This window comes from Thermobia domestica, chromosome 12 (genome assembly GCF_964235325.1).
Source record: "Thermobia domestica chromosome 12, izTheDome1.hap1.1, whole genome shotgun sequence".
NCBI classification, from domain to species: Eukaryota; Metazoa; Arthropoda; class Insecta; order Zygentoma; family Lepismatidae; genus Thermobia; species Thermobia domestica.
This window is the reverse complement of record NC_137465.1, coordinates 228,078,652-228,106,120: the sequence shown is the minus strand read 5'-3', so window position 1 is coordinate 228,106,120 and position 27,469 is coordinate 228,078,652. Positions and strand designations below refer to the sequence as shown.

The 27,469-nt window shown below is 36.5% G+C and overlaps 1 protein-coding gene across 1 annotated transcript; it reads left to right on the top strand.

Annotated features, from left to right (window-relative positions):
- Positions 1 to 4,693: 4,693 nt before the first annotated feature.
- LOC145667079 (E3 ubiquitin-protein ligase MARCHF5) lies at positions 4,694 to 25,026 on the top strand. Its single transcript, XM_081734795.1, has 6 exons — positions 4,694 to 4,787; positions 5,848 to 5,964; positions 10,817 to 10,947; positions 17,716 to 17,906; positions 21,608 to 21,776; positions 24,058 to 25,026. The coding sequence occupies exons 1-6, from the start codon at positions 4,784 to 4,786 to the stop codon at positions 24,202 to 24,204; spliced, it is 759 nt and encodes a 252-aa protein (XP_081590921.1). The 5' UTR covers positions 4,694 to 4,783; the 3' UTR covers positions 24,205 to 25,026.
- Positions 25,027 to 27,469: the final 2,443 nt, after the last annotated feature.

The following is a 27,469-nucleotide window of genomic DNA, read 5'->3' as shown; positions in this document are numbered from 1 at the left end:
ATATATATATATATATATTATATATATATATAGATTATGCGTTGTAGATATATAATCACCCAACGCGCTTAGACTTTATCCGCTGATTAGGAAATATTTGTTTAAATATTATTAGTATGTTCTCACTTCTCTAAGCATGATATAAAAGTCATCCAGTGTCGACTTGAAGTTAATCTGAGCACTCAAACGTAATAAAGTACCTTACTCCATGAATGAGTGCCTTATGGGATGCTTTAGGTAAGCAAATTCATATTTTCAAATAGGGATAATGTTTCAGTCGTAATCGTAATTCTGGTCGAGATATTTATGAAAAATGAAATGAAATATTTCACTTTAGTGTCCCTCGATTATGCCCTTTAGGCTAAGGGAAAATATAATTAAGGCAAGTGAATAACGATGGAAGAATTGGTGGAATGAGAAAGTGAGAGGAAACGGGAGTATCCCGAGAAAACCCACGAACTCACTCGGCCGGAGATCGAACCACTGACCCCGGAGTTATTTATGTAAATCCAATGAGAATACGGTGATCGAAAGGGCACCGATGTATATCGTGAAGAGTATGTGAAATACAACTGTATAAATATTCGTGGATAATTGTAACATACATACATCTAACATGAATCTAGTGAAAGGGGACATAGTAAATCAGTGGTAGAGTGTTCACCTGTGGTGCGATGGGGTCTTGAAGCGATTTTTGGTTATGTAAGTTTATAATGAATAACATCGTGTGTGTGGTTTTCACGGGACTCTCCCGCTTTTCCATACATTCACATTCCACCAGTTTTTCATAATTGTTCACTTTCTTTAATCATCCGTCTCCTGTAACTTACAAAGGATATCCGCGGGATGTAAAACTAAAAATTTAATTTCATTTTATATCAATTTCTACATGCAAAAGTGTTAAATGGAATAACACAGTATTGGCTAAATATTGTAATATGTGTTTTTGCAGTGTTATAATCATACCTATTTCACTCCATACAGTAGTTCAGCATGAGCTGCTGTCATTATCATGTTTTTATTTGTAAAGATATTTAGCCTCTGAACCAGAGATAGGCCTAATTGTTGGAAAGTGATCAATTTTTTCACTCGCTACATATAGTGGGATGAGATAACTAGTGCACAACTCGTGTCACCATGCACTAGTTAACGAGAAGCAGGAAGCCATGTTAATTTTAGGTATCATGACTAGTTTCATTGTCTCTGTGCTGCCAGTTGGCTTTTACGCTAGAGTTGAGTTGATTTTGAGTTTAATGTCCCTTTCAGCAGCGAGGCTATATGAGACGGAACCTACTGATTAACATGGAATCTAAACCACATGAGCTCCCGCCGGAAATCGAAACCGGGTCTCCTGCGCCAAAGGCGCGTACGCTAACCGGTTAGCCACGAAGGAGATCCGCTTTCGCGTTAGAGATCGGCATGACGTGGCGTAAATAGCAGAAAAATAAAATTTAATAAACGTACAAGAGCGGATATTAATACATTGTAGATGTAGGAAAATGAAGAGATCTTAAAAAATATTGTAGAAGGAGAATAAAGGTTAAATTCGGGAATGTAAAATAATGACTTTGTTAACTGGGAAGCCAAAGAATTCATGATTATATATTAAGAACATTCGATACTGCCAAAAGAATTTAAATGTGTTAGTAAAAATACTTTTTAATTTTTTTTTAAGTCCAAGTAAGCATGTAGTGGTTGAAACATAAAATGGCGGAAGAAGAAGCTGACAGAGCTGTGAAAGCTTCGGAATCATCAGAGCGAATAGAATTAAACTGGGAAGCTGTGTCAACTGTTGCAGATCCGCCATCCGTCAAGGGAGAGAATGCTGACGAAGACAGGTATGCAGTAATTGATATTTCGAACTATTTCTTGGAAGCTTGTGAGGACTATTTCGGTATTCTACAATTTTTTTTTTTTTTTTTTTTTTTTGTGTGTGTGTGTGTGTGTGTGTGTTGTGTAAAACATATGGTTCGTGTAGGAAATACGCGTAATATGCATAATATGTTAGCTAGAGCCCCTTTGTGAAGATGTTTTAGGTAGATTGGGAGAAAGATGGGTTGTAATGTTTACTAGATTTTAACGAAATGGTGGTAATAAAATTAGATTGGCTTTGAACCTAATAAAGGGCACTGGCAAGCTGCGATAAATTTCCAGGTTTTGTAATCGGAAGAATCAGTTTTATCCTGCTTAAAAGTTACGTTGATTTTCAGTTACATGTTACTAAAATCTAAAACTGGGAAAAAATTGCTGTTGAGTTAGAGCTCGGGATTTTCGGATAAACGGGTACCCATCCGTTACTCAATGCATTTGGTTTTACCCGATCGAATACTAGACTAGGCTAAGGCCCGTGTGACTCATTTGGCCCGTAAATAGTTTGGACTGTATGACCCGTTTAAACCGATAGACTATTTGGACCCGTTAAAACCGTTAGGCCCAATAAACTCATAAATCCACACATACAAAATACATCAATTTGTGCTATAATAATCAGTTGATTTTCTTTTTCAAGATTAATAACAAAATATATTATTTCCATACAAACACCTAACGTAGGCTTGTTTCTGCTTTTTTTTAAGTACACATCTTACTCTTTGTTGAATATCAGTGATTTTTTAACGAATACTTCCAGGCTAGAAGTGTATCTTCATGGCCAACGGTAGCATATCTGCATGCAACTATTATTCAATTTCTATGAAATGTAGTATGGAATATCGAATATGCTACTCTTTTAAAATTATTTCATGAATAAATCCGTAACAGGATACAAAAGAGCAAGGTGATTACTTTTCAGTTTACTTTTAACCCATGTTAACATTGATGGGACTCAGTTCCCACAGGGATAATATTCTGGGATTGAGACAACATGTGTACCTAACTCCTTGACCGTCTTTCCAAAAATTCTGTGTCATTGAAGAGCGTGCCATGTGTCCAGTCACTTCTTCAACCCACGGGGAGAAGAGAAGATTTTTTTTTTTTTAATGTCCGTCATAGTAGTGTGGACATGTAAATTGAGGTTTTACAAATTGCAACTATGTCAAATAAGATGAAAATTCTCAGATTTTGAAATGTGAATATGAGTTTAAGAGTGTATTTACGAATAAATAATTGAAATAGATAAACAAATATAAATATTGAAAAATTCGATAATCAGATATTTAAAAAATGTCTCTTCATGGTATGTATTTCACACTTTTCCCAAGTTCACTTTCTTCACCACAGACGTTTGCAAATTAGTAGAAATTTACTCATTCTGCATAACAACCGAAAGGTCGTGAGTATTTTTGTTAATAATGTCCATTTCCGTAATCCTGTTGAAAGCTTGAGAAGTATTTTGTGTTTCTGTAGTTAGCATTTCATTACAATTCGTTCTTCATAGTTCTATATAATCTTTGTTTAGGTTGTCCTGACGAAGTCTGTAGTTTTATATATAGTCCATTTCACTTTGTTCCGGAAAATCTAGCTGGAAAGTCATAGAATACACATAGCAGATGTGGAAAAAGTATTGGAATTAGTATAATCAGATATAAGGTATTGCGCTGTGAAGATGATTGAACTTACCGCAAAACTGCGCTACATTGTAAAATTTTGTTTCGATAAAGACACAAATGCTGGACAAGCACGTGAAGAAATTTGTGCTGTGTATTGGCAAAGATAAGTTACCTAGAGCAATGGCCAACAAATGATTCAGAAGCTTTTGATCTAGAAATGTCGATGTCCAAAATGCTCCTCGCAATGGGCGACCAATCACAGCAAAAGTTGAGACGAATAGTGACATGTAAGCAGTAACGACATCGCCATCCATGACCACATAGTGTTAAAACCATTTGGAGAAAGCTGGCTACGAACAAAAGCTGAACATTTGAATGCCACGTGATCAGACTCAAAATCATTTACTCGGTGGAATTTCTATCTGCGAATCTCTGTTGAAACGAGCCATTTCTAAAGCAGTTGATCTCGAGTGATGAGAAGTGGATAACCTATGACAACCATGTGCGAAAACGTGGTCGAAGCAGAAAGCTCCAGAGTATGTTGCGAAGCCCAGACTGACGCTCGGGACTGGTAGCTGCTGCTGCCGGGCAGAGCGATAGACGGGGACCTGTACTGTCGACAGTTAGCTCAAGTACACATACCAATTCAAAAGAAACGGGTCAGATCTGGTCAACAGAAAGAGTGTTGTATACCACGTTGATAACGCCAGACCACACATATCTTTAACGACCCATCAGAAGTTGAGAGAACTTGTTTGGGAGGTTTTATGTATCCACCATATAGCCCGAATCTAGCACCATATAGCCGGACTATCATTTGTTTCGGTGTGTGCAGAACTCCCTGAATGGTGTTAAATTGCTTTAAAAAGAGGCTTGTGAAAACCACATGTCTTATTTTTTTGACTAGAAACCACAGTTCTATACCGACAGGATTACGGTGTTGCCAAAAAAATGGCAGAAGGTAATCGAACAAACTGGTCCATGTGTGGTTTCACAAAGTTATTTTCAAATTACAATAAATCTTTCTCAATTTTGACAATAAATCTTTCTCAATTCTGAATTAATAAATATTGCTTTAAAATTTTTGCACAATACATACATTTTTGCTAAACTTCCGTTATTGATTGGAATGTAAATTTGGTGGAATTATTAAAAAAAAAAAAAATATCTTTATAACTAACCTTACCATTCTTGTTGTTCACTAGCAAAAAGATACTGCTGGGTGTGCTTCGCCACAGACGAAGACGATACAACTGCCCTTGGGTACAACCATGTAGTTGTCGAGGGACCACAAAATGGGTGAGAAGTTTGACAGTTGTCATTAAGTAATAAATAATTCTGTCTTAAAATTCTTTTTGTATTTTTTTCTTTCCTTTCTTCGTAATATCGCATAAAGTTATACGTCTTTAATAAATCTATACTAACAAAGATGAATTTATTCTTGTTTGTGATCGCATGACGGATGGATCGTTTGACATTTTGAACATAGTTGCTACTTACCGAACTTGAACTGATTTTTTTTCATGACGTTTTGACAGAAATGTGTTTAGTAAAGGACCTGTGGGGTTCAAAGTTTATGCCAAAAGCAGAATATTTCAGGCCGTTGATAATGCATTCATTAATTATTACATTTAAATATTATTCTCTTTGTGCAATTTTACACGTCATAAAGTAATTTCCGTTGTTTCTAGAGCGTTTAGGCTTTTAATGTAAATCACAGGATAACAGTAAGGAATCGTACAAACTTAAGAAGGAAAATCAAGAATACTGTGCTACAACAGCAGATTTAGAACAGCGCAGAAAAAGGAACTCAAACGGAAGAGGTTAAGACAACAGGAGAAACAAAATGACGGCAATCAGGAGAAAGAAATTACAAAGGAGCAATGACAGTACCAAGCAATTTCACAACTATACCTAGATTAAATGTTATCCTGCGGGAGAGGGAAATGTGGTTAAAAGTTTTTCACAAAGAATAACGGTGCACCGTTTGAAATGAATTTTTGAGCACTTGGTTGAGCTCGGTTTTCCCCATTTCAAGTCGATTGAAATATTTATCCGTACGCTAGGGGAGCGCAAGTGGTCCATATACACATTTCAAATATTCCCCAGTACGAAAAATAAGCGTTCAACTAATCGAAATCTATTTAAAAGGTATTTTTTAATGTGAAAGTTGCATTTTAAATTCAACAGTTAACTGGTTACTCTGGAATATTGTATTGTCATTTACTAGAAATAGCAAGAATAAGAAAATAAAAATTTGATAGGGGACAAGTTAACAGCGTTAATCAATTTTCATAGAAATGTCTGCGACTCATTCTTCTAAATCTTGACTTGCAATAATTTTATTTCTGTTTGTTAGGTACATCAGGCATGCATCCAGCGGTTGGGTTGATGAGAAGCAGAACGGGAAATACTAGTGGCAAAGTAACGTGTCCGCAATGTAACACAGAGTACCTGATAGTATTTCCTAAGATGGGTAAGTTATGTTAAATGGTCATTTGGAGCTTATAAATAGAAATTCATTACAAACCGAATCTTAACAGAACACTGAGATATATTACAAAATTTAGTGAGGTATATTACAAGATTCCGATCTTGACACCAGGAGTATATTACTCAGATTTCACTCAAAGGTAGACATAATATCAGATACAAGGGTCATCAAGTGGTCACGTGAAGGTGTTACCAAACTGTAAGCAGAGCAACCTGCGTCTCAACATGAGTTCTGTCTCCCTTCCCCCATGCAGGCTTCTCAGCTATTCTTCTTTTTTTTAACCTAATTACTCCCCTACTACCTAATGAAGCATATAATGAAAGCACTCATGGATGGTGGTCTTTTCGTTTTGAAATTACTTTTTCACTATCTTCCGGTAAATAATTAATTTTTTATTCCCGCTTCGGGATTCCTTTGGTACAGTTAAATGTGTATGTGTATATTGACACGGAAGTTCTTATAGTTCTGGCAACGATGGAGTAGAGAGTCTATAATTAGAATTCTATAGCTTTTAATAATTGTAAGAATTGTGAGAATATAAGGCAGAAAGCATAATCAGTAATGGGGTACTGTAATTAGTTCGGAGCATGCTAAACCGAACTAGGTTGCGTAAAGAATTCTATAGTGTTTTGGTCCAAAATTGTTATAGCTGACAAAACCTAATTCCATCATTTTTAGCCTCACAAACGTTCGGATGGGGACGGACAATTGGAGTGGTCCCCATTTTCTTCTTTGAATTGTATTCAGCATATCAAAATAATTACTTACGCATATTTTCGAAACTCGACAATCATTCGTTTGACAGGAAACTTTGTTTCAAACTTCCGCCCTTTATAAGATTTTCCTCTTCAGGCAAAATCGTAGATTTTTACTTAGACACATATAACTCAAACCCTAATTGAAGTACAAATACAAATTATTCCTAATTTAAATTTCAATTAAGTTGTCTTTCCTCCAGTATAAGTTTGAATACTCCGAAAAACAGGGAGATAATAGAGGGAAATTTTGAAAGTTTCCCAACAAAAAATGTTAGTTTCCTGATTTTATTTGCTTATAACTTGGCAACACAGCCTCGTAGATAAACGAAAAAGAACTGAGGCATACTTCATTACATTTCAAATATTCTGTGTTGTGTTCATTCCTCCCATAGTACGTGACAAAAATACAGAAAGTTCTCACTAGTAATGAAAAAGTAGGAAATGAAATTTTACAAAGAAGAAGCAGAAGAAAAATGTTGTTGATACACATTGTAATTGATATATAAGTACTAGTGTACCTCATTTGAACAGCAGTTTAGTGGGCTTTCTTTTAATATATGTTATGCTTAGATATAGTTTACGAAAGAAGTAATATTTGAAAATTCTTTTTGTATATACAGTATGCGGCAAAACAAACAATACTGAAATCATATCGTTGACATTTATTTATTTATTTTTTGTATAACGTAGTGAAACATAAAAAATGTCAAAAGGATGTCAACTAATTGTTACTCAACACAAATTGTAAATTTAAGAGGAATCGAGCCTGTACATCACGTGTTCAAACTGTTGACCATTACGTCTAACATTCTTCATAGCCGTTCTGTAGATCGATGAACATGTTAGTGAACACGGATTGCTGGAACAACAAAACAAAACAAAACTCTAATACAGTGGTAGGGTATTATCTATTCGGAAAATTGCTTCCTTTAGTATACCCCACATGGAGGCATCTCCACTCATCTCCTGCAATGAGATGCTGGCCGACAACATATGAGCGGAAATAGTGCTCTAAAATAAACACCTTCTCTTCTGTTGTGAGTAACAGTATCTTCGCTCTAAGTGCATACTCCGCTAGTCCACACACAGCTAAGCATACAATGTGGCGCTCACAGCTAATACCACATTGCGCCCGGGCGCCATTTGCACATGAATTTCAATACTGTTTATTTTGCCGCATACTGTATTTTAAAAAATCCCTGCGTTCATAATTCGGTTATTACGTTGCAGCCTCGCGGGTGCGAGACATATAACAGTTAAGGCATACTCTTTTATATCGCGAGCTCCCTCGTGGCTACGCGGTGAGCGCACGCGGCTTTGGCATGGGAGACTCGGATTCGATTCCCACCAGGAGCTCTTGTGGTTCTTATCTCACAATAAGTTATAGGTCTGCTCTCATTGCTGCTGAAAGGGACGCAACTCGAAATTGACTTGACTTTTATGTTGCAAAGGCATCCTATAAGTTTTGTGTTGATAGCTGTAATAATACTTGAGAAAAATGCAGAATGTTCGCACTACATTACCTATTTTCGAGCAAATTGCCTGGGTAGAGTAGAGGAGAAGTGGTGACTGAAAGTGAGATATTTTGCATCGTCAGTACAAAAGCTAACATCTGAAGTGCTTCAAAATTTCCCTCGTAGAACGTTTGTGAATGATCATTATCCTCCACTTTGCTAACTTCAGTTTTCTACTTTATCATTATAAGTGAGGATACACTGTATATTTTTCAGATACTATTGAGCCAATGAACACAACAATCGTACAGTATCTTTGAACTGTAATGGAATGTGTCTTATTTATTTGCCTTTGAGGCAGTGTTGACAGGTGTTTGGAGTATGCAAACTAAACTTAGACCGAAGGGAAAGCAGCGTAATTGCAATTTAAATGAGTATAACTTATATTTGCACTTTAATTAGATCTTGAGTTATATGCATCTAAGTAAAAATCTAGGAGTTTAACAGAAGAGGAAAATCTTATAAAAAGAGCGAAAGTTTTAAGTACAGTTTTGTGCCGAACTAATGGCTATCGAATTGCAAAAATTTGCATGAGCACTTGTTTTGACATGCTATATATATGTGTGTGGATATATATGTGTGTGTGTGTGAGAGAGAGAGAAAGAAAGAGAGTCTCCTTTTTATTATCATTTCATCCGAACGTTTGCTTGTTAGATACAATAGAACATAGTGTGGAAGCTTCCATTCTCATCAACGCGAACACAATTCCATGATAAGCTTTAGGATGTTAAGGGTGTGCAGTGTGTTGATCTCTTCCATGTGGCTCTGTAGTGGAGTTGTAATCTTATTTGACCTGGAAAACGTAGTAGAGTCCGCAGCAAAAACCTGCAACATGAGCTTGTAAGTTTGTAGTGAAACGACGAAGTCTTGCTCCAAAGTAAGTGTGCAGCGGAGGACGTCGAAGTTTTTCCTGGCGTGATTCTTGTCACTTAGATGTTATGTTGATTCACTGCGCTGTTAGGCGTAGTTTCACAATAAACTTACATGCTCATATTGCAGGTGTTTTGCTGCGGACTGTACCAAGCTGAAGTGTTGTATACGAATGGAAGAGAGTATTCTTTACAACATAGCCAAGGTCTGCTTTGAGGAAAAAAATCTACATGCAGTCAAATTTTCTCGATTTTGTAGTTCATTTTCAACTAAACTGAGCCCCTTTTGATCAGCCTATGCAGGGACGTACGCAGGGGGTGGGTCCTGGGGGTTCGGACCCCCCCCTTCGAATTCCGGACTTTTGTAAATTTTGGTCTAATTTTAGGGGCAATTTTACAATTTTTAATATAATTTAGCATGAAATTGTGTTTGGACCACCACCCCTGAAAAGCTTTGGACCCCTCCTGAAATAAATTCCTGCGTACGTCCGTGAGCGTATGTTCCCTATGCTTTACCTCCAAAAAATAGTATATTTTATGTAATTAAATCGCCATCATTATCACTCGGGTTGTTACAGACTTCTGCAGAGTTTGGCACAGCTGTTACCATGGCAAGAACTGAATGCAGTCGCATTTTAGATCATTTTTGTCGCAGATTCTTGTAGAGCAAGATTTTTTATATATATATTTTATATTTGCACCTGAAAATATTCCTGATATCTCCCGGTCACATTGAATCGGTTCGTGTTTATAAATTTTTCCCCAATCCCGTTCCCGTGTGTCTGTTTGATTAATAGAGAAAGATTTCCAGTGAAGTACTTGAAGGCGTACATGTAAACAGTAATAATATTCATCTCTTTCTTTTGATGGAATAAACTCCCCCTCCAGAAAGTAAGTAAATACATAACAGGACAATGCGTGAAATTGCATGAGAACATGGTTACTGGTCATTTATAACATGTGTAGCTGACCAAAAGGCTCCCTTTGCAAGAAAATGAAGTACAAAATCGAGAATATTTGACTGCGTATAGAATTTTTTCCACAAAGCTGATTTTGGATATGTTGTAAAGAACACTCCTCCATTTGTATCAACAATTCGGCTTTGTGCCCTTTTTTTTTTTTCGGGTTGATCCTATATCTTAATCGCCACGATGATTTCGCTGCTACAATAACATTTCCGTATTATACCGGATTTATACCAAAAGTAGGTGAGGCCGTCAAATCGAAGAGACTTGGGAAATTGCAAGACGATATTTTGCGTCTTCAGAACAGGAAGCCACATACCTAGCTTAGCGCAAACTGACAACCGTCAAATAAAAGTTCCAAGAAGATCCACCATATTCATCTGATTTGGTAACTTCAAATGTTTCGGAAACTGAATGAATATCTTCGTGGCCATAATTTTATAGCCATGAAGACGTTAAAATTGAATTGACCAATGGTTATAGGAGGAAGACTTTTTGTTTGTTTCTGTGTTTTGCGTCCTTACCTGACATCTGATTATAAAGGACGGAACCTATTATGAACGCAAACTCTGAACTACAATTGGGGCTTGGTTCCGGTGCGTCTATTCTTTTAACTTTTCCAATATTTCAACTGAAAATTATAGTTGTTGTTCAAAGGACTAAATATACAATTAACAAACTGCATGAAATGTTCTAAATAATATTAACTTTGAATTTTCTTCCCGCAGGTCCTGTAGTTCTTATACTTGATGCAGTAGACAATGTAATATACAAAGTATGTCCCTTTGTAGCTGCAGGTATTGTTGTTGGATCTATCTATTGGACGGCTGTTACATATGGTGCTGTTACCGTCATGCAGGTAATATTTCAATATTTAAATTATTTTCTTTGCACTCAGTACGAGTATGTAGGAAATGATGTTGAAACAACGTAGAAACCTAATGGCTGAAGTGGCGAGAACTGAGTACTGTATCAATTGGGTTACCAGCTCTGTATCTTTTTGATGTTTTACAAGTATTATATACGTTACTGTTAGAATATGTGTGTCATAATAAATAAATAAATGATTAGGAAAGTCAAACATCAATAGATTCATTCTGCTACTTAACAGTGCATGTTTTACACACGTACACTATATAAACGAACAAACTATAGCGCAGCAGAGTAAAACTATCAATTCTTATTGATAACAAACAGCATACTTCTTGGTGCCATAAATATTCATTTTTCTCCAAAACTACGCATCAAAACTTAGCCTTAAACATTTCAGTTCAATGTGGTTAATCGATTAATATATGTATTACATTTCAGAACAATTGTATAGTTAAAAGATTGAGATTATATTTCTTTAACCATACGAGGTATGTACAGCTCACGGATGACGAGAAGAACCCTAAAACAGGGGCAGCGGGGAAAGGTCAACGACACGTTCAAGTCCATTTTCGGTTTTTGAGGTGTGGTCTATACTTAGATGAAGTCTGCCACTCCGGGTAAAGTTATATGTGTGCTATTCCGTGGTGTCATTTGACACCCCCGTGCGAAAAGTGGACGAGTCCATGCCTACGTCACACTACTTTTGCTAGGGTTCTTCTCGTCATCTGTAAGCTGTACTGTCATCATGCTGAGATGTGATTTGTGACTTCTCGAGCAAGGTTGTCTAACTTTTGCAGCCAATCAGACGAAAGCAGGAGCTTCGTAACTGGCTATGACAGAAACCCTGACCGATGTACAGGTCTTTCAGTACATGGTGTTTCAAATTGAATATGGGGTTTTAAGGCTTCGCAGTATTTATTACAGTGAACTTAGTTATAAATAATACCATCAAATGAAAGGGCAACTCAACCAGTTTTGTATGCACGCATCTGCATGCACTGTTTTCTCTGTCTGCCGTTAGAAAGCGCTAGTAGCAAAGATGGCAACTAGTGAGCAGAGACCTTTTTGTGTTTTACATTTTACAAAGACTGAATCTGTAGTTACAATGCAACCGTCTGTGTGGAGAATTTTAAGGAGACGCTTACATCTACACCCTTATCGTTTGCAGTTGCTACAAGCTCTAAACCCTACAGACTACTGTTTACGTGCCAACTTTGTTGCTGCATGACGATTAAGATTTTCTGAATTGTGTCATCTTCAGTGATGAATCGACATCTCTTCCAACGAGGGAAGGGCGCGATGTCACTCAGAGATAATTGTACCAAATATGCTGTAGGAGTCGGTAATGGGATGGAAAAGAACGTGTGGAAGTATTCGTTTCGCAGACGTTCGGAATCAGAAATAATGGGTCCTACAGTTCTGAAGATGTATTGTCTGTTAATCAGTTATTGATGAGACGGAGCCTTTGCTCGCTGTTGCGGCCAATGCAGAAATTAAAATAGAATGAAAACAGAAGAGATGAACTGAAGAAGAGAAAATGCACCAATATCCACTCTCAGTCCCAACAGGCGAATGCTGGGATACTAAATATATCAACTGTCCTTAGCATTACCCACCTTATCTCTTGTTCATTGGGTATGCATCATTAGTTAGCCCAATGAAATTATATTTAAAAATAAAGAAAATATATACAGAGAAATAAATCGATGTCACGAAACGCTCATGTTCACTTTGTTTTCACACTATTAAAATGCAGTATTTGTGAACCATGCGTGAGTTATATTTGGAGTCTTGAACGAAGTTATTGTTGCGAGGCTGTTTCTGTCCAGTACATTTTGCTGCTTTCTAGTGGTGAGTAGATCAAATTCAAATATTTCCTTTATCCTTTGCGTTAATGAACAGTCTTGTATATATTCAAACGATTATTTTTGGCATGGCTATACATAGTCGTTCCCATTTTAAACATCACTAATTCTGAAATACACATTTAAATTTTCCTCACAAACATACAGTACTTTAATTTTGGTGAGCGCCACGTCGTAGATATCAAAAACCTGTATAATTGTATTCAGTTAATATTGGTGGGTTCAGACATTTAATACTTGCGTACTGACAGCATTCATTTCGACTCCTTCCCTGGAAAACTTCTGGCGACACCCGTGATTAATTTCTGTATATATTTTCTTTATTTTTTAATATTTTCTTTAATTTTTTAATTTCATTAAGGTAACTAGTGATGCATACCCAATGAATAATGACAAGGTCAGTTGATAGATTTAGTACCCCTGCATTCGCCTGTTGGGACTGAGGGAAGATATTGGTGCATTTTCTCTTCAGTTCATCTTTTCTGTTTTCATTCTACTTTATTTAACCTCTTCTACATTGGCCGCAACGGCGAGCAAAGCCTCCGTCCCATCAATATCTGATTGGCAGGCCATACTTCTCCAGAACTGTAGAGCCCATTATTTCTGATTCCAAACGCCTGCGAAACGAATGCTTCCATACGTTCGTTTCTATTCCCGTTACCGAGTCCTACAGCAAATTTGGTGCAATTATTTCTGAGTGACATCGCGCACTTCCCTCGTAAGTGGCAATGTGATCAATCTGAGAGTCAGCAAATCTTCACGAGATGGTACAGTTGCAACGAGATTCCTCTAAATTGAATGTTTTGTGCCGTATCCCGGCGGAAAGTTTGAGCCTTTCTCACCTATCGACTCGATATATGCTGTGTGATGAATGGTGCTCACATTGAACACTTGTAGAGAGAGAGAGAGAGAAAAAAAAAAAAAAAAAACCTGTTTGAATTGATTTTTCATTTGATGTATTATTATTTATGATTGTATGTTAAATGTAATTAATACCACAAACACCGATATTAATTTTGAAACATACTGTAATCTGAGTAATACACTAGTATGCCTCTTTCGTAAGATATCGTGCAAATGTTATAACGAAAAGCTTGTAATAATTCCTTCCAGTATCGGGGTAAGAATCCAGATACATAAGCTGTCTGCAATGTTAAAGATCAGCATGGAGTACGTAAGTACAATACACAAACCCACCACAGCAAAAACCAATTTATGTACTGTGCAATGAGGGATGCAACATTAACACAAATGCATTAACCTTGCCTCTCCAGAACATACAATAACTGAGTAACACAAACAATTAAAAAATCTAGGTTGAATAAAAGTTCTTTCAACATTATTACGAAGAGAAAAATTCTGAGACATGCAGCTGTGGGTACACAAACTTTGTTTCAACTGTTATAACTTTTCGGGAGTATTCTTCCCGACATTCCACACAATGTCTCATCCTCCTAAATCAATCCCGAAAGCACTGGTGCCGTTGGGTTTCAAGCACTTCACCTAACTTTTCTTTGTAGGCGTTCACAGCATCTTCAAGGCTGAAAAACCTATACCCACGAAGTTTCTCCTTCAATACAAGAACATAACAAAGTCACAAGGTACCAGATCGTGGCTGTAGGGGGATGTGATAAAAGTTTAATAGGAGGTATGATCAATGAAACCAACTGTTTGGTTGGCAGCATGGGTTGAAGCATTGTCATGGTGTAGGAGGATTCCTCGCAAACTAGTCCTTGGTCGCTTCTCCCTGATTCTGTTGAACACTTCAGAAGACAAACGCTTGTGTACCATTTAACAGTAACTGTGCATTGATCTTGTGGAGTAACTGTAGCCACATATCTACGTTTTGAAAAGAATGTGGCCAGCAATTTCTTCCCTATACTCCATTGCCTATTGGTCTTCATTGGTGATACTTAACGAGGAAGTACCCGAACAGATGACTGGCGCTGTGTCAGGGTCAAACGGGTAAATGCAGGTTTCGTCACTCGTCACAATATCTGAAACCCTCCTAGTGTTCTCACTTTAAAATTTCTGAAGCATATCTTGACACTATTATAAATGATCACATGGTGATTTAGACTCCATTATATTTAATAATTTTTATATGAAACGCATTATATTGTGTATAAATTATTATTATATATCTGTAGCAATATTTTACATTATAGTATTCCTTCTGTTATCCCTGTTTTATTTATTAATTATTTAAATGTTAACAGTACGAAGTTACAAAATGGGTCATTTTTTCAAATAATACCGTGATGCTTTCGTACTTACGATAATGTGTGTGTGCGAAAATATTTGTTTATTTTATTTTCACTTAAAGTTGTACTGAGAATTCTATTTACCCATTTTGTCAAAATGTTTCCTTTATTCTCCAAAGAAGTCCGCCACATGAGCACATGAGGATACGAAAGATTAAAATGTTACTCAAAGAGTGAAAAAGTAGTAGTGCACCGACACAATATACCGAAGACCCGGGTTCGGTTCTCAGTCCAGTGCCACATTTTCATTCTGAATTTCATTGAATTCGTGTCCAAGGAGAATGTGATGTAAGGAAAGAGCGGTTGTTTACTTCCTTTCTCACATAAGATAAGTTTATCGTAATTGAATGCATAACATATTACTCACTATCGAGTTACTATGGGTAAACATGTATACGTAGCACATGAGATGTTCACGCAGTTTTCGTAATATTCTAACAGGGTACATTTGTTTGATCTGATTGATGAGCATTATAATTGTCACGTATTTTAAATTATTGGTAGTTCCCGGGAGAGTAGCCATAGCGTTTCATCGCGTCATCCGCCTGTGAACTGACGGGTATTTTTTTCAGGGAGCATGGTAGGTCAGTGGTAGAGCGCTTACTCCTGGTGCCAGGGTTCTTGGTTCGATCCCGAGCCATGTGAGTTTATGATGGCATCGCGCCTGTCGGTTTTCTCGGGGCTGCTCTCTCTCCTCCTTTATTCTCATTCCATCAAGTGCTTTTATCGCCATTCACTTTTATTAGTCATTCGTCTCCTCAACCTACAGGGCATAACTGTGGGACGTAAAATTTCAAAATTTCATTTCATTGTTATCAACAAGTTTGAACCAGAAATTAGTATGAAGGTCATTTTGTGGCAACGTGGGGCTTATCAAATTAAATTCCCCAAGAAAAAAAGGAAAAGTTCACCGATAGCATTCAAAAAAAAAAAAAAAAAAGATTGTTTCAGTATATCGACTAAATTCGACAATGTTGACCACGAAGTAGGGATGAGGTTTTGAAAAATGAGTGTTGTAAGGAAATATTTTCAAAATATTGTCAAAAGATGTAAAATCCTAATTCTCATTCTTTAAGACCTTATACTTAATTTGAGGCCAAAGTAAAATAATTTCTACAAACGGAGAATACACCCTCCATTCCAAAAGAAACCGAACTTTTGAAAACAAATAGTACCACTAGTGCCATCTGTTGTAATATTTTACCGGTAGATGGCGTAGTCCCTCATTGACAACTGGTATAAATGTCATGACATTTGGATGCACGGCAACAAAGTTATTGCGTTTCAACTTTCAGTGTGTTGTGTACATCGGTCGGAAAATGAGTTTCAAACAACGAGCTGCAATTGAGTTTTGTGTTAAACTGGGTAAAACTTTTAGTGAAACGCACCAAATGCTACAAAATGCATATGGTGATGAGTGTCTATCCCGTACGCAAGTTTACGAGTGGTTCAGGCGATTCAAATCGGGTAGAGAGACGCTGGATGATGACGAAAGATCAGGCCGTCCCAGAACCGGATTATCGGAAGAAAACATCGAAAAAGTGCGTGAATTAATCAAACATAACAAAAAATCGTCGGTGAAAGTTATTGAAATGGAATTAGGCATTCCTCAAACAACCGCATACCGCATTTTGACCGAAGTTTTGGGCCTTAAGAAGGTTAATTCGCGGTTTGTACCACACAAACTCACCGAAGACCAAAATGTTGATCGAATTGCGCATTGCAAAGACATCGTTAAAAGTGCTCGGCAGGATCGAAACTTCTTGAAATCGATTGTAACTGGTGACGAGACGTGGTGTTTTGAATATGAGCCCGAAACAAAGCGGCAAAGTGCTGAATGGAGAGCGCCGGATGAAGGAACACCCAAAAAAAGTCGCTTGGTGAAGTCAAAAGTTAAGGTGATGCTGATTTGTTTTTACGATTCAAAAGGAATTATCCACAAAGAATTTGTTCAGCCCGGCCAGACAGTCACTGGAGAGTTTTACTTGGGCGTCATGAAGCGTTTGCTGGCAAGAATTCGTCGTATTCGGCCCGAATATCGCGAAATCGGCAGTTGGACTCTTTTGGACGATAATGCACCATCACATCGTTCGCGACTTGTAACTGAATTTTTGGTCAAAAATCACATTATTCGGTTGCATCATCCACCCTATTCACCAGATCTCGCTCCGTGCGATTTCTATCTGTTCCCGAAACTGCATTTGGCGATGAAAGGAAAGTGGCACGCATCGATTGATGCCATTGAGAAGGCGACGACCGCCGTCCTAAAGACCATTCCAATAAAGGACATGGAGAAGTCGTTTGACAACTTGTTGGAGCGTGCAAATATGTGTATCGATGCAGAAGGGGAATACATTGATTAATAAAAATGATTTGTTCCAAAATGTACATTGCTTTTTTGTTTTTTTAAAACGTTCGGTTTCTTTTGGAATGGAGGGTGTATGTGTGAGATTGTGTTTACTAGTAGATTTGAAATCTGATAGAAATGTTGTAGCAGTATCGGCTGATGGATGTAATCACGTAAGTACCTAATTGCACTTGAACAGTTGTTTCCCTTTATATATGCACAGCACAAAATTTGGTTCGTTGGTTGCAAAATATTCACCTGTGACCTCGTTCTTCTAGGTTGTAGGTCATAAAGAAGGCTTGTCTGTAATGGAACAGGCTGATCCACTTGTGTTATTGGTTGGTCTTCCCACTATTCCTATTATGCTTATTCTTGGGAAGATGGTTCGTTGGGAGGACTGCGTTCTTCACTTCCTTCGTAGGCACACATACAAGGTTCCCTTCTTGCGTTACATCTTTCCTTCTTTCAGGTTAGTATTCGTTCAAGTTTCATAGCCAATACTTATATGAAACAAATTGTAGCCACTTACGGTAAGCTTGGTACATACTATTACACCATATCCCATTTGAAACAAAAGTCGAATACAATGAATTGTTAAATAAAAGTTTGCTTGGCAGGAAATATTTTACATAAAGGCAACTAAGGTAAGTCACAGTATGAATTCTTTTGATAGTTTGCTTTCTTGTAGAAATTGCTACAAAATTTTCACTTAATAGCGGAACATTTTAATAAATTGCATTATTTTTGCATGGAATTTCTAGGTGTAAAGAAATGCGATTATACAAAAATTACGTATAGATTACTGTATAAAGATAAGTGAAACCTTTCTACGTTGACCACTATTCCATTGAAAATAGGCCGAAGTACAGAGAATAAATTTATTTGAAACGAAAAAAAAAAAAAAGGAAAGAAAAGAAAGAACCACTATAAAGATCATCGAGAATTAAAAACACCTAACAGTTCCGATGTTCTCTGGCATCTTTTTCATTGTCTTCAACTTGATGCTAAACTGATAACATATATGTGTTGATTCCTTGGAAATAAAATTACGACCGGAAATGGAAAACTAGCGCATAGTTTTTTAATTTATTTTTATTTATTTTTCGGTGTGCCAGTATCCTCTGTCGTGTGAGGGTCGTGTCACAAAACTGTCGCATACTTTAGTATCATCTATATACAAAAAGCAGCAAGGTGTAGTTGGATTTTTGTGAGCTAAACAGAGAATTCTAATTGAAATTCACAAAGAATTGATGGAAATATATAGTATTGAATACACGGATTTTTATTTCTTTATTTTGATGAATCTAGGTGAACTTTACCATTTGGTCTACCTATAATTCCTGCAGCACAAGTTCCTATCAGTTAGCATTGGAGAGGAAATTCGGAATGATCGATGGGTTCGTCTGCAGACATTACGCAGAAATCCATTTCGTGCGGTACAGCATACGATATTGTTTGTGTATGATAAATTAAACTGTCGCAGTATTACTGTGCGATGGATGTCATAAATCTAAGAGACGATCAGAAGGGACAAAAGAGTGATGTAATTCTTGGACCGCTTGATGCACTGTTCATCAGCAAGTATAGTAACTGGATGTGTTGTGCGACTACCAAACAATGCATTCCGGTATTATTTGGACACATTCCGACTCCCGGGGAGCATGGTGGCTTAGTGGTAGAGTGCGTATTTCTGGTGCAGGTCCCTGATTTGATCCCCGTCCAAGTAAGTTTGTGGTGGACAACATCGTGTCTGCGGGACACTCCCGTTTCCTCCCTCATTCTTATTCCACCAACCTTCCATCATCATGCACTTGCCTTAATTGTCGTCTCCCGTAACCTAACGAGCATAATCGTGCGACGTAAAACCGAAATATTTCATTTTTTACGTTCCGACTCCCGGCCTCCCAAAAGGTTTAAAGCCATCCACTCTGTTTCAAAAGTTCTACTGACAGTGCTCTGCTGATGGAGTTACTTTTACCTGGGATCGTGTAACTGAGTATGATTAAGAATTCCTTATTTAAGTGTTATATTGACTTTTTCTTTGGGCTACACATTAACAAAGTTGCATTGTGCCCTGATTGAAAAATGCTCCAACAGATATATCAGTCTTTCCCCACGATGCCCAACACGTTTTGATTCAAAAATGCATAAGCACTCACCATAACTGAAACTGAAGAGTGTCTGTTTACCTTCCCATAGTGTGGAAAGGATGGGCGTCCAGCCTGTAGGCTGCTTTGCCCCTTGGAGTAAAAAAATTCGTTTGTTTGTCTGTCTTCGAATCTCTTTGCGGGCTGGTGGCTTCCCGGGTGATGCAAGTTCTGTTTTTCTCTTCTTCCTGGTTTGTGTGGAGACTTGGTATTCTGGCGTTTGTTCTTCGTGGTTTCTCGTGGTTGTGGTAGCTCGCCGTGTGGTTACATTATTTCTCTCACCATAAGTCGAGAAATGGGCCATTGATGCTTTTATAGCTTGCCCAGATAGTTATGTACTCAGAAAACAAGACTTTTATGAATAATGTATTCTATAAATAAAACCGCGGTGGATGAAATGTCTCAATTATCTGTGCTTTTATGAAGAAAGAAAACAATATATTTAGTTTCATTGAGTATGTTTTAGTTTGGCTATCTATAAAATCTTTGGCAAGAAAAAGTGTTGCATTTATTACTTTTCCCGCGCAATATACAATAAGATATAATTATTTCATATGAAATAGGTTCCAGTAGGTACATACCAACTATATAATAATGTGGTGTACTTTTCTATTGCGGTGAGATATTTAACTTTGTTAGCCATAACGTCATTAGCAAATGTAATTGAAATATCTTGTTAAGAGCATTGGCTAACCAAAATGCCTGTCACTGTCAATAAGGTACACCTTTTATTATAATGGAAACAAATTTAAATGATGTTAAAAAGGGTTGATAGTACATATAAAATGATTTATTGAAATATAATGACAAATTAAATGTAGTTACAAAATTAATAACTAATTAAAAAGTGAAAGCTAATTAATTGAATGTTTATGAATTAGATGGGAGACATTTCCTATTACATGGTAAGAATTTTGAACATTTCCTATTGAAAATTACAATTCAACATTTCTCCAAATTATGGGATAAGTAGAAGGATAGTCACTTACAATATTATTCGGCAGAAGAGACCAGAAGTTCCAACCTTTGATGGGCAGGAGAGATCCATCTCTATGTTCTATACGATGGAGACTTCTTAAAAACAACTACCTTGCTTCTCCACTGTACCAACTCAACCCCGAAGCAAATTTACGGCAGTCTTTTATATGAATCGTGTAACTGTGGTTAAATTCCTCTTAACCTATTTCTGTTGTGACCCACTCACCTACAGAAGTCACGTAGCATAGAACAATTTTTAGAAATTTACTGTTAGGTGGAGACTTCTGGTCTCTTCTAACTCAATGAGCATAGAGAAATAAATTAATCTCTGGTTTTTCCACCTGTATGAAAAATATTTAAAATATAATTTTTTTTTCGACTGTGATTTTTTACCACAATAAAGAGGACAGTGAACTGGCGTAGGGACTTAAAACCTTTCATCTTCCTCTTGTTGGACAGTTCTATATCGCTTGAGCTAACAACGACAAGTTTTTCTTTTGTTATTCCATTTTAATGGAATAATCCAATGTTTTCTTGTAATCTTTAACCATTTTTAATAAAAGGATAATGGGTATGGATAATTAAACAACATTCAGATTTATTTGTAAGTTGTTTGGGCTTATGTTTGAAACAAAGACCCTCAGAAACTTTGTTAATATCATATATATTTAATGAGATTGTCTGCTTGATATTACACATAGCATTTAATGGTAAAGATTATACACGAAGCGTTCTCAAGTCATATATACGTGTGAGTAAGGGTGAACTCAACGAAAGTTAGTGCAGTCTAAACGTTGGGAAAATACAAAGCTCCTCTGTGGCAGCCAGTTCTCGTGCCTCATGTGTATAATTTATGAAGATTATTCATCTTTGCCGTTGAAAATAGTTTCAAAATTAATGACGATTATTTTGACCGTTCAGAATCCATTATCAAGACATGAGTATTTGTTGGAGTTCGCTCTTACTGTGCGAAATCCTCATATGAATATATTGATGAAATGTGATTGTTAGTATTACTAATGATTTTTATTACTTTTGTTTGTAGCATATCCGATGAAAGGCGGCAAAGATCGAGTTTAGATGTGCCTCCACTTTCGGATCCCGTTTCCGGTACGAGAGTCCTTTGCAGCGCTTTACTCCTTCCAACTGTAGCCACCCTTTTTGGAAAACTTTTTTTTGAGTCTGTACCGTCTAATCTTCAGAGGACCGTTCTGGTAGGTCATTAGTAGTACTTTTTGAAGTTCCATTTATTATTATTATTTTACTACAAGTTTTAATTACCGTACATACAAACTTACGTTATTTTCTGTTCAGTAATGCATTGTTAACTGCATCATGTGTTACACAGAAAATCCGTACAAATTATAAGCAATTTGTATGTTTCTCGAAATAGAGGATTCTGTTAAAAAAAAAAAAAAATCAGATATTTGTACCAGCTACCACTGCTATCTTCGAGAGGATGTGTATTATTTAAGGAAAATTAGAACAAGAGATATTTGAAGGAATAAAATTAAACAGAGAAAGAAAATACAAGTGATATTTTACGTTCCTTTTATATGGTACAAAGACAATCGATAAATAACGAAGCAACTTCGTGACCCTCAATAACGAAACATTTACTTATCCCCTAAACTATGTGGTATGGTCTTCTAATCTGGCTTTCATGGAGGCAAGATAATGATTATCTATATTGAAATAGCAAAGTGTCCCCAATTGAGGCTCACTGTGTTGTTTTTTTATATTTACTTCCATAAGGCGGTTCTGTTATGAGAATCATACCAGGTATATATTGCTTATAATAAGTATTGTTAATTCTTTTTTTGTATTTCCCAACTTTACATGAAGAACTATTTAGTACAGGGAAGAAATACAAAAATTAAAGCTTTATTAAGTAGAATTCTCCGATTAGTAGAATTTGGTTAAGTCATAGTGCATTGTTGCTTGACTGATTATAGGTTGAAAAGAAAGAACTTCAAAAGGTTTTATAATTTTAACTGAAACGTAGCAAGATAATTACCAAAAGTATCCAGTTTTTCTTGCTAGTGGAAAAACTAAGTGGAAATGAACTGGTGTGTATATTCCTCTTTTCCAGTCTTAGTTTGGATATTGTGCCTCTGTATTTCTCATAACTCGTTAGTTTCACAGACACGAGAATGTGCTGATACTGGGACTCGTATCTATGCTCTCTGAACTAAAATGAAGTATGCGCATGGACTTAAGTTTTCACTTTACAAGGAATTAGTACACCTTGAAATAGTCTTCGACTCGATTTGAGACTTGAAAACATCTAAAATTTTAAAAAATCATACTACATAAGGAAAGTGGTGCTTTTTTGTAGTTTCCTTTATGTGAATGTGATAAAGAACCAAGGGAAACTACAATGAAAGATGTGAAAATACGTAGTCGTTTGGTTGTTTATTTCAGCACTGAGACTATATGAGACGTGCACCTGAGTTTAAAAGTGAAATCCAAACCACCATAATGCATCTACTGCTGGCCCACCGGGAATCAAAGCCAAGATTCCGTGCACTAAAGGCACACGCGCTAACCATTAGAACAGCCAGAAGGTAAAATCCGTGCTCATGTTATAAATATTTGAATAGCTATCTTTGTTAAAGATGTGTCTTCTTGCTTGTAAGATGTCAGGAAGTTCTATCGGAGTAGTATTGACATGTGTACAGGATCATCTGAGTATTAGCCATTAATACTCAGCTTTTGTGTGCGTGACATCTCTATCTTGCTACTTATCCGTTCACTCCAGCTCCTAGATTTTATTGTAGAAAGACAGGGAAAGAAGGATCTAGTTGTAGCAAATGAGCAAAAGCCACTTTCGAGAATAGTAAAACATTCTAAAAGCTTTGTACGTGCATGCACAGGAAATTTGTGAAGATACCGTTTGTAGATTTGTAAGGAAGGGTTCGAGGAAACGAAGAATATATGCATGTTTCTTAAGACATACAGTATATTAAGCTTCTGCAAGAGAGGATGATTAATAATTGTAGAACAAGACTTGAAGAATGAAGTAAAATTGGGTTATTTTACATATATATAACTAGCGAGAGAACTAAGTTTCCCTTTGCTTGAGGCAAGGCAAGGATTCATCAACACTGCTCGTATACAAATTCGTAAGAGTAAATTCTTCCATTTTTTTATATGGGTTAGAGAAATTGTGGTAAACAGTGTTTATTAGTTACTTAAGAAATTGATTGCTTAATTGATGTGGAGTTTAGCGTCCCTTTCAATATCGAAGCTATATGAGACATGGACATACTGCTGTGGGATCCGAACCATATGAGCTCCCACTGCGAGTCGAACCCGGATCTCTCGCATCGAAGCTACATGCATTAAGCATAGGGGACAGGGAGCTCCACCTAACGTAAGTAATAAATGACTAATTTGTATGTAAAGAAAGTTGTTGTGATGTTTTATATTCCATACTTATGCTTAGGAACTAGGTCTACAGGAAATGACAGCTAAGATTTTAAATGATTACAGGGAGGAATAGCGTTTATCACAATCAAAGGAGCGTTGAAAATATACCACAAGCAGCAGCAATACGTGCGTCAGTGTCAGCGGAAAATTCTGGACTACACTGAGGAAAATATCAATGCTGTACAGGAAATGCAAAGGAGCCACCAGTAAAGAGAGAAAGAAATGTGTGACTGTGAAATTTTTCAAAGCCACTGGCTGTGTTTAGTATTTGATTCTGTGTGCGGAACGATCATCGCATAACAAACTTTAAATGTGTTTAAAGAAATTTAAAAATAAAAAATGTAATCTAGATTCATAATCTATACAAGGTTTTTTAATAATATAATTACAAGGAAATAATTAGTTTTTATGAGAAATGGAAACCAAATATCCGTCTTCATTGTCGTTATGATTATTTAACTTTTTTTTTTGATGGTTTGAACAAAATAAATAGGAGCCATTTATTTGCATGTCACTTTTTTTTTTTTTTTTTTTTTGGTACAACAAAAGAAAGGAATTTAGAAGAGATGTTTATATTTCTTGATATTTTGAAAGGTCAAGTGCCACTGACTGAGTTATCTTTTTGTATAAAGCTGTAATTGCGCTAAGTTTTCCAATTTTAAGATTGTATACAATGTACTTGTAAATATCGTACTGGTAAATTGGTCTTAAGCATCTAAGAACTCCAAGAAAACTGTATTATATATAGATTTTCTTTTTTCCGATTGTTTAAACCTCAATTTTCTATAGACAATAATTTGTACAGAATGAAGAGGAACATATCAAATTGAACCAGCCGGATCTGTGTTCATTTTCATGACAGTAGGGTGATACTTGGCCTGTTTTTTAAACGAAACGTGAAATCTGGTGATGCTGTGTATTGTAAATATATATGTAATACGTGAAAGAAACATTTGAAGTTATTTTGGAACAGTATGCGTATCAAACTTGTACGCTTTGGTATGTTATTAAAGGTTGTAATACAGAATGAAATTAGTTGAATGTTTATGACCAACAGTGCGTGAAGTTCTACAATTCTAAATACTTAAAGAGTTTTAAGTGTAAATAGAAAAATATTTCATTTGTCAAAATGTATACTGTATTTCCAAAAATCAAAGAAATATGTATTATTTTAAAAAATAATACATATTTTTTTTTTAATTTTAAAAACAGAATGGGCCTTTGTCTTTGTAAACAATAGTTTATAATTTTAAGATTTTTCAGTCAATATTAAGGACTTAACCTAGTATAGTTATAATGTTGACAGGTTAAGAAATGATGATTCTGTGGTGCGAATTTCGTTTGAATCGAATAATGTGTACAGATTGTTTAACTTGATTGTAGATATAATGGGGAAGTCAACAAGGAGACTTTTCTCCGCCACGAGTACCGTGATTTGCTGCGTATAATGCACTTCCAAGTTTTCGGAGCCAAATATGAAGATATGTGTATGTGTGTTAGCTTCTTCTCTTCTCTCTTGACATCTAAGGAATTTTTTCCTCTTGTTGCCTTCACACACACTAATGACACACACAATGTGGAAGGAATCCAAAGTACCTATTACTATATTTAATAACTTTTACCTTAAAACTCTCTGCATACATAAACAGTTTCCATGCTTTCCAACAATTTGGTAAAATATCAGCTAATATAGTGTCTCTGCGCCTCGAAGAACCGCCATGTGACATTTTTGTCGAAAATGAGTTATGACGTGAAAATAAACCAGAAAGCTGTCAGGCAGCGTCCCTTATAATGTGATAAGTGAATATTCGATTGTTTCGCCACAACAATGAAAAAAAATAGGAAATTAAAGACTTCAGGTTCTCATCACGTACGTATTGATTAATGTGTACAAATCCTCTATGTGCTTATAAAGGCGCAAAAGTTAAACAGACGTGTTACGTAAACACAGAAATAGTAATATAATATTGTTGAAGCAAGCTAACGCAGAAACAATTTTATTATATTTTTCAAGTGTTTCCGTGTATATTTGGCAAAATTTTAAGTTCAGAACGTTTTTTGCTTCTGAAAGGTTGTGGTTTTAACACATAGCGATTCTTCGAGGCGCAGCGTCGATATATTGCTAATACCCGGTAAAGTACAGACAACCCGCTGTTCTCGCAATACTATTTAAATAAGTCGGTGCCATCTACAATAAGAGTACTTACTACTTCTTCTTCTAAGGGGCCGCGGTGGCTCAGTGGTAGATCGTTTACCTCTGGTACATGAGGTCCCAGGTTCAATTCTGCTTCCGCCAAGTGCACTTTGTGGTGAACAAACACCGTGTGCGTGGGTTTCCTCGGGATTCTCCCGTTTCCTCCCACCTTCTTCATTTCTCATCATCACCGTCTCCTTTAGCCTAGCCGGCATAACCGTGGGACGTAAAACTCAAAGATTTCATCTAATTTTTTTCCCTTCTAAGCCTTTTTTTACCAGTCAGCTGAGGTCGGCTTTCCGGATCACTGTTCTCCACCTGTTTCTATATTACGTCATATCCGCTGCACCGTATCGTTCTTAACACTTCCTTTGGTCTTCCTCAGGCTCGTTTCCCCACTTACTTCTATGGTATCTACTCAGTGAGCTACATATTTCTAAAGGTCTTCTTTTTGTATGCCCAAACATTCTTAATTTTGTCCGGTTAATAATACTTTGCTATTCGTTTATTTGTAAAACAGTTGAGCAAGATCATTATTTCACACGCGGCCCATTTGACTGCAAGTGGTTTAGCAAACCAAATTATGAAAGAATGTACACCATATGAGAAAGGTCATTATGGCGTCATCTCTTCAAAAAGAAGGAGCAGATTACAGTAATTACTTCTAATGAACGACAATAGATATAGAGACAAATAATACATCAGTGAATAGAGGAAAGTTCAAAGTTTTATTTTATGCATTCTCTGCCTGTGTGTTCTCTAGGATTATGTTCGAAAATAGTTCGGATGCGCTCAACATTTTCATCTGACAAGCTATTCTCCCTTTGCATATGCAACCATCTGTTACGAATTTCTTGTACCAATTGTAAATATGTTTATGACGAGGCGGCCCTTTGTTGAAGTTACAACTAAGTGCACGCTGCACTGCAACAATGAATTCAGTTCTTGCATGCTTGCTGCACCCCAAAACGACTTCTCTTGGGGTTTCGCCATTTTCTTCTAAACAAACCACAGCGCTGCTGTAGGCATTGAATGGAACCAATAGATGAGGCTTTATACCTTTGAACTTTCCTCTATCCAGTGATGTATCGGATATGTATCTATCTATGCCGTTCATTGGAAATAAACATTTTAAATCTGCTTCTTTATATATGTACAGAGTGAAGCATTTTAAATGGGACTACGTCAGGTTATTACATTTATCAAACTTACACGATAAACGTAAACTTACAAGTGTTACAAACAAGAATGCTGCTGTAACATCAATGACGTAACTAGGGG

Bases quoted from the DNA above. Each gene is read 5' to 3' on its own strand.
- LOC145667079 (XM_081734795.1), top strand. The intron at 5,965-10,816 runs GTAAGTTATGTT...TTCTTCCCGCAG, and splicing joins GATAGTATTTCCTAAGATGG to GTCCTGTAGTTCTTATACTT. The intron at 10,948-17,715 runs GTAATATTTCAA...TCGTTCTTCTAG, and splicing joins GTGCTGTTACCGTCATGCAG to GTTGTAGGTCATAAAGAAGG.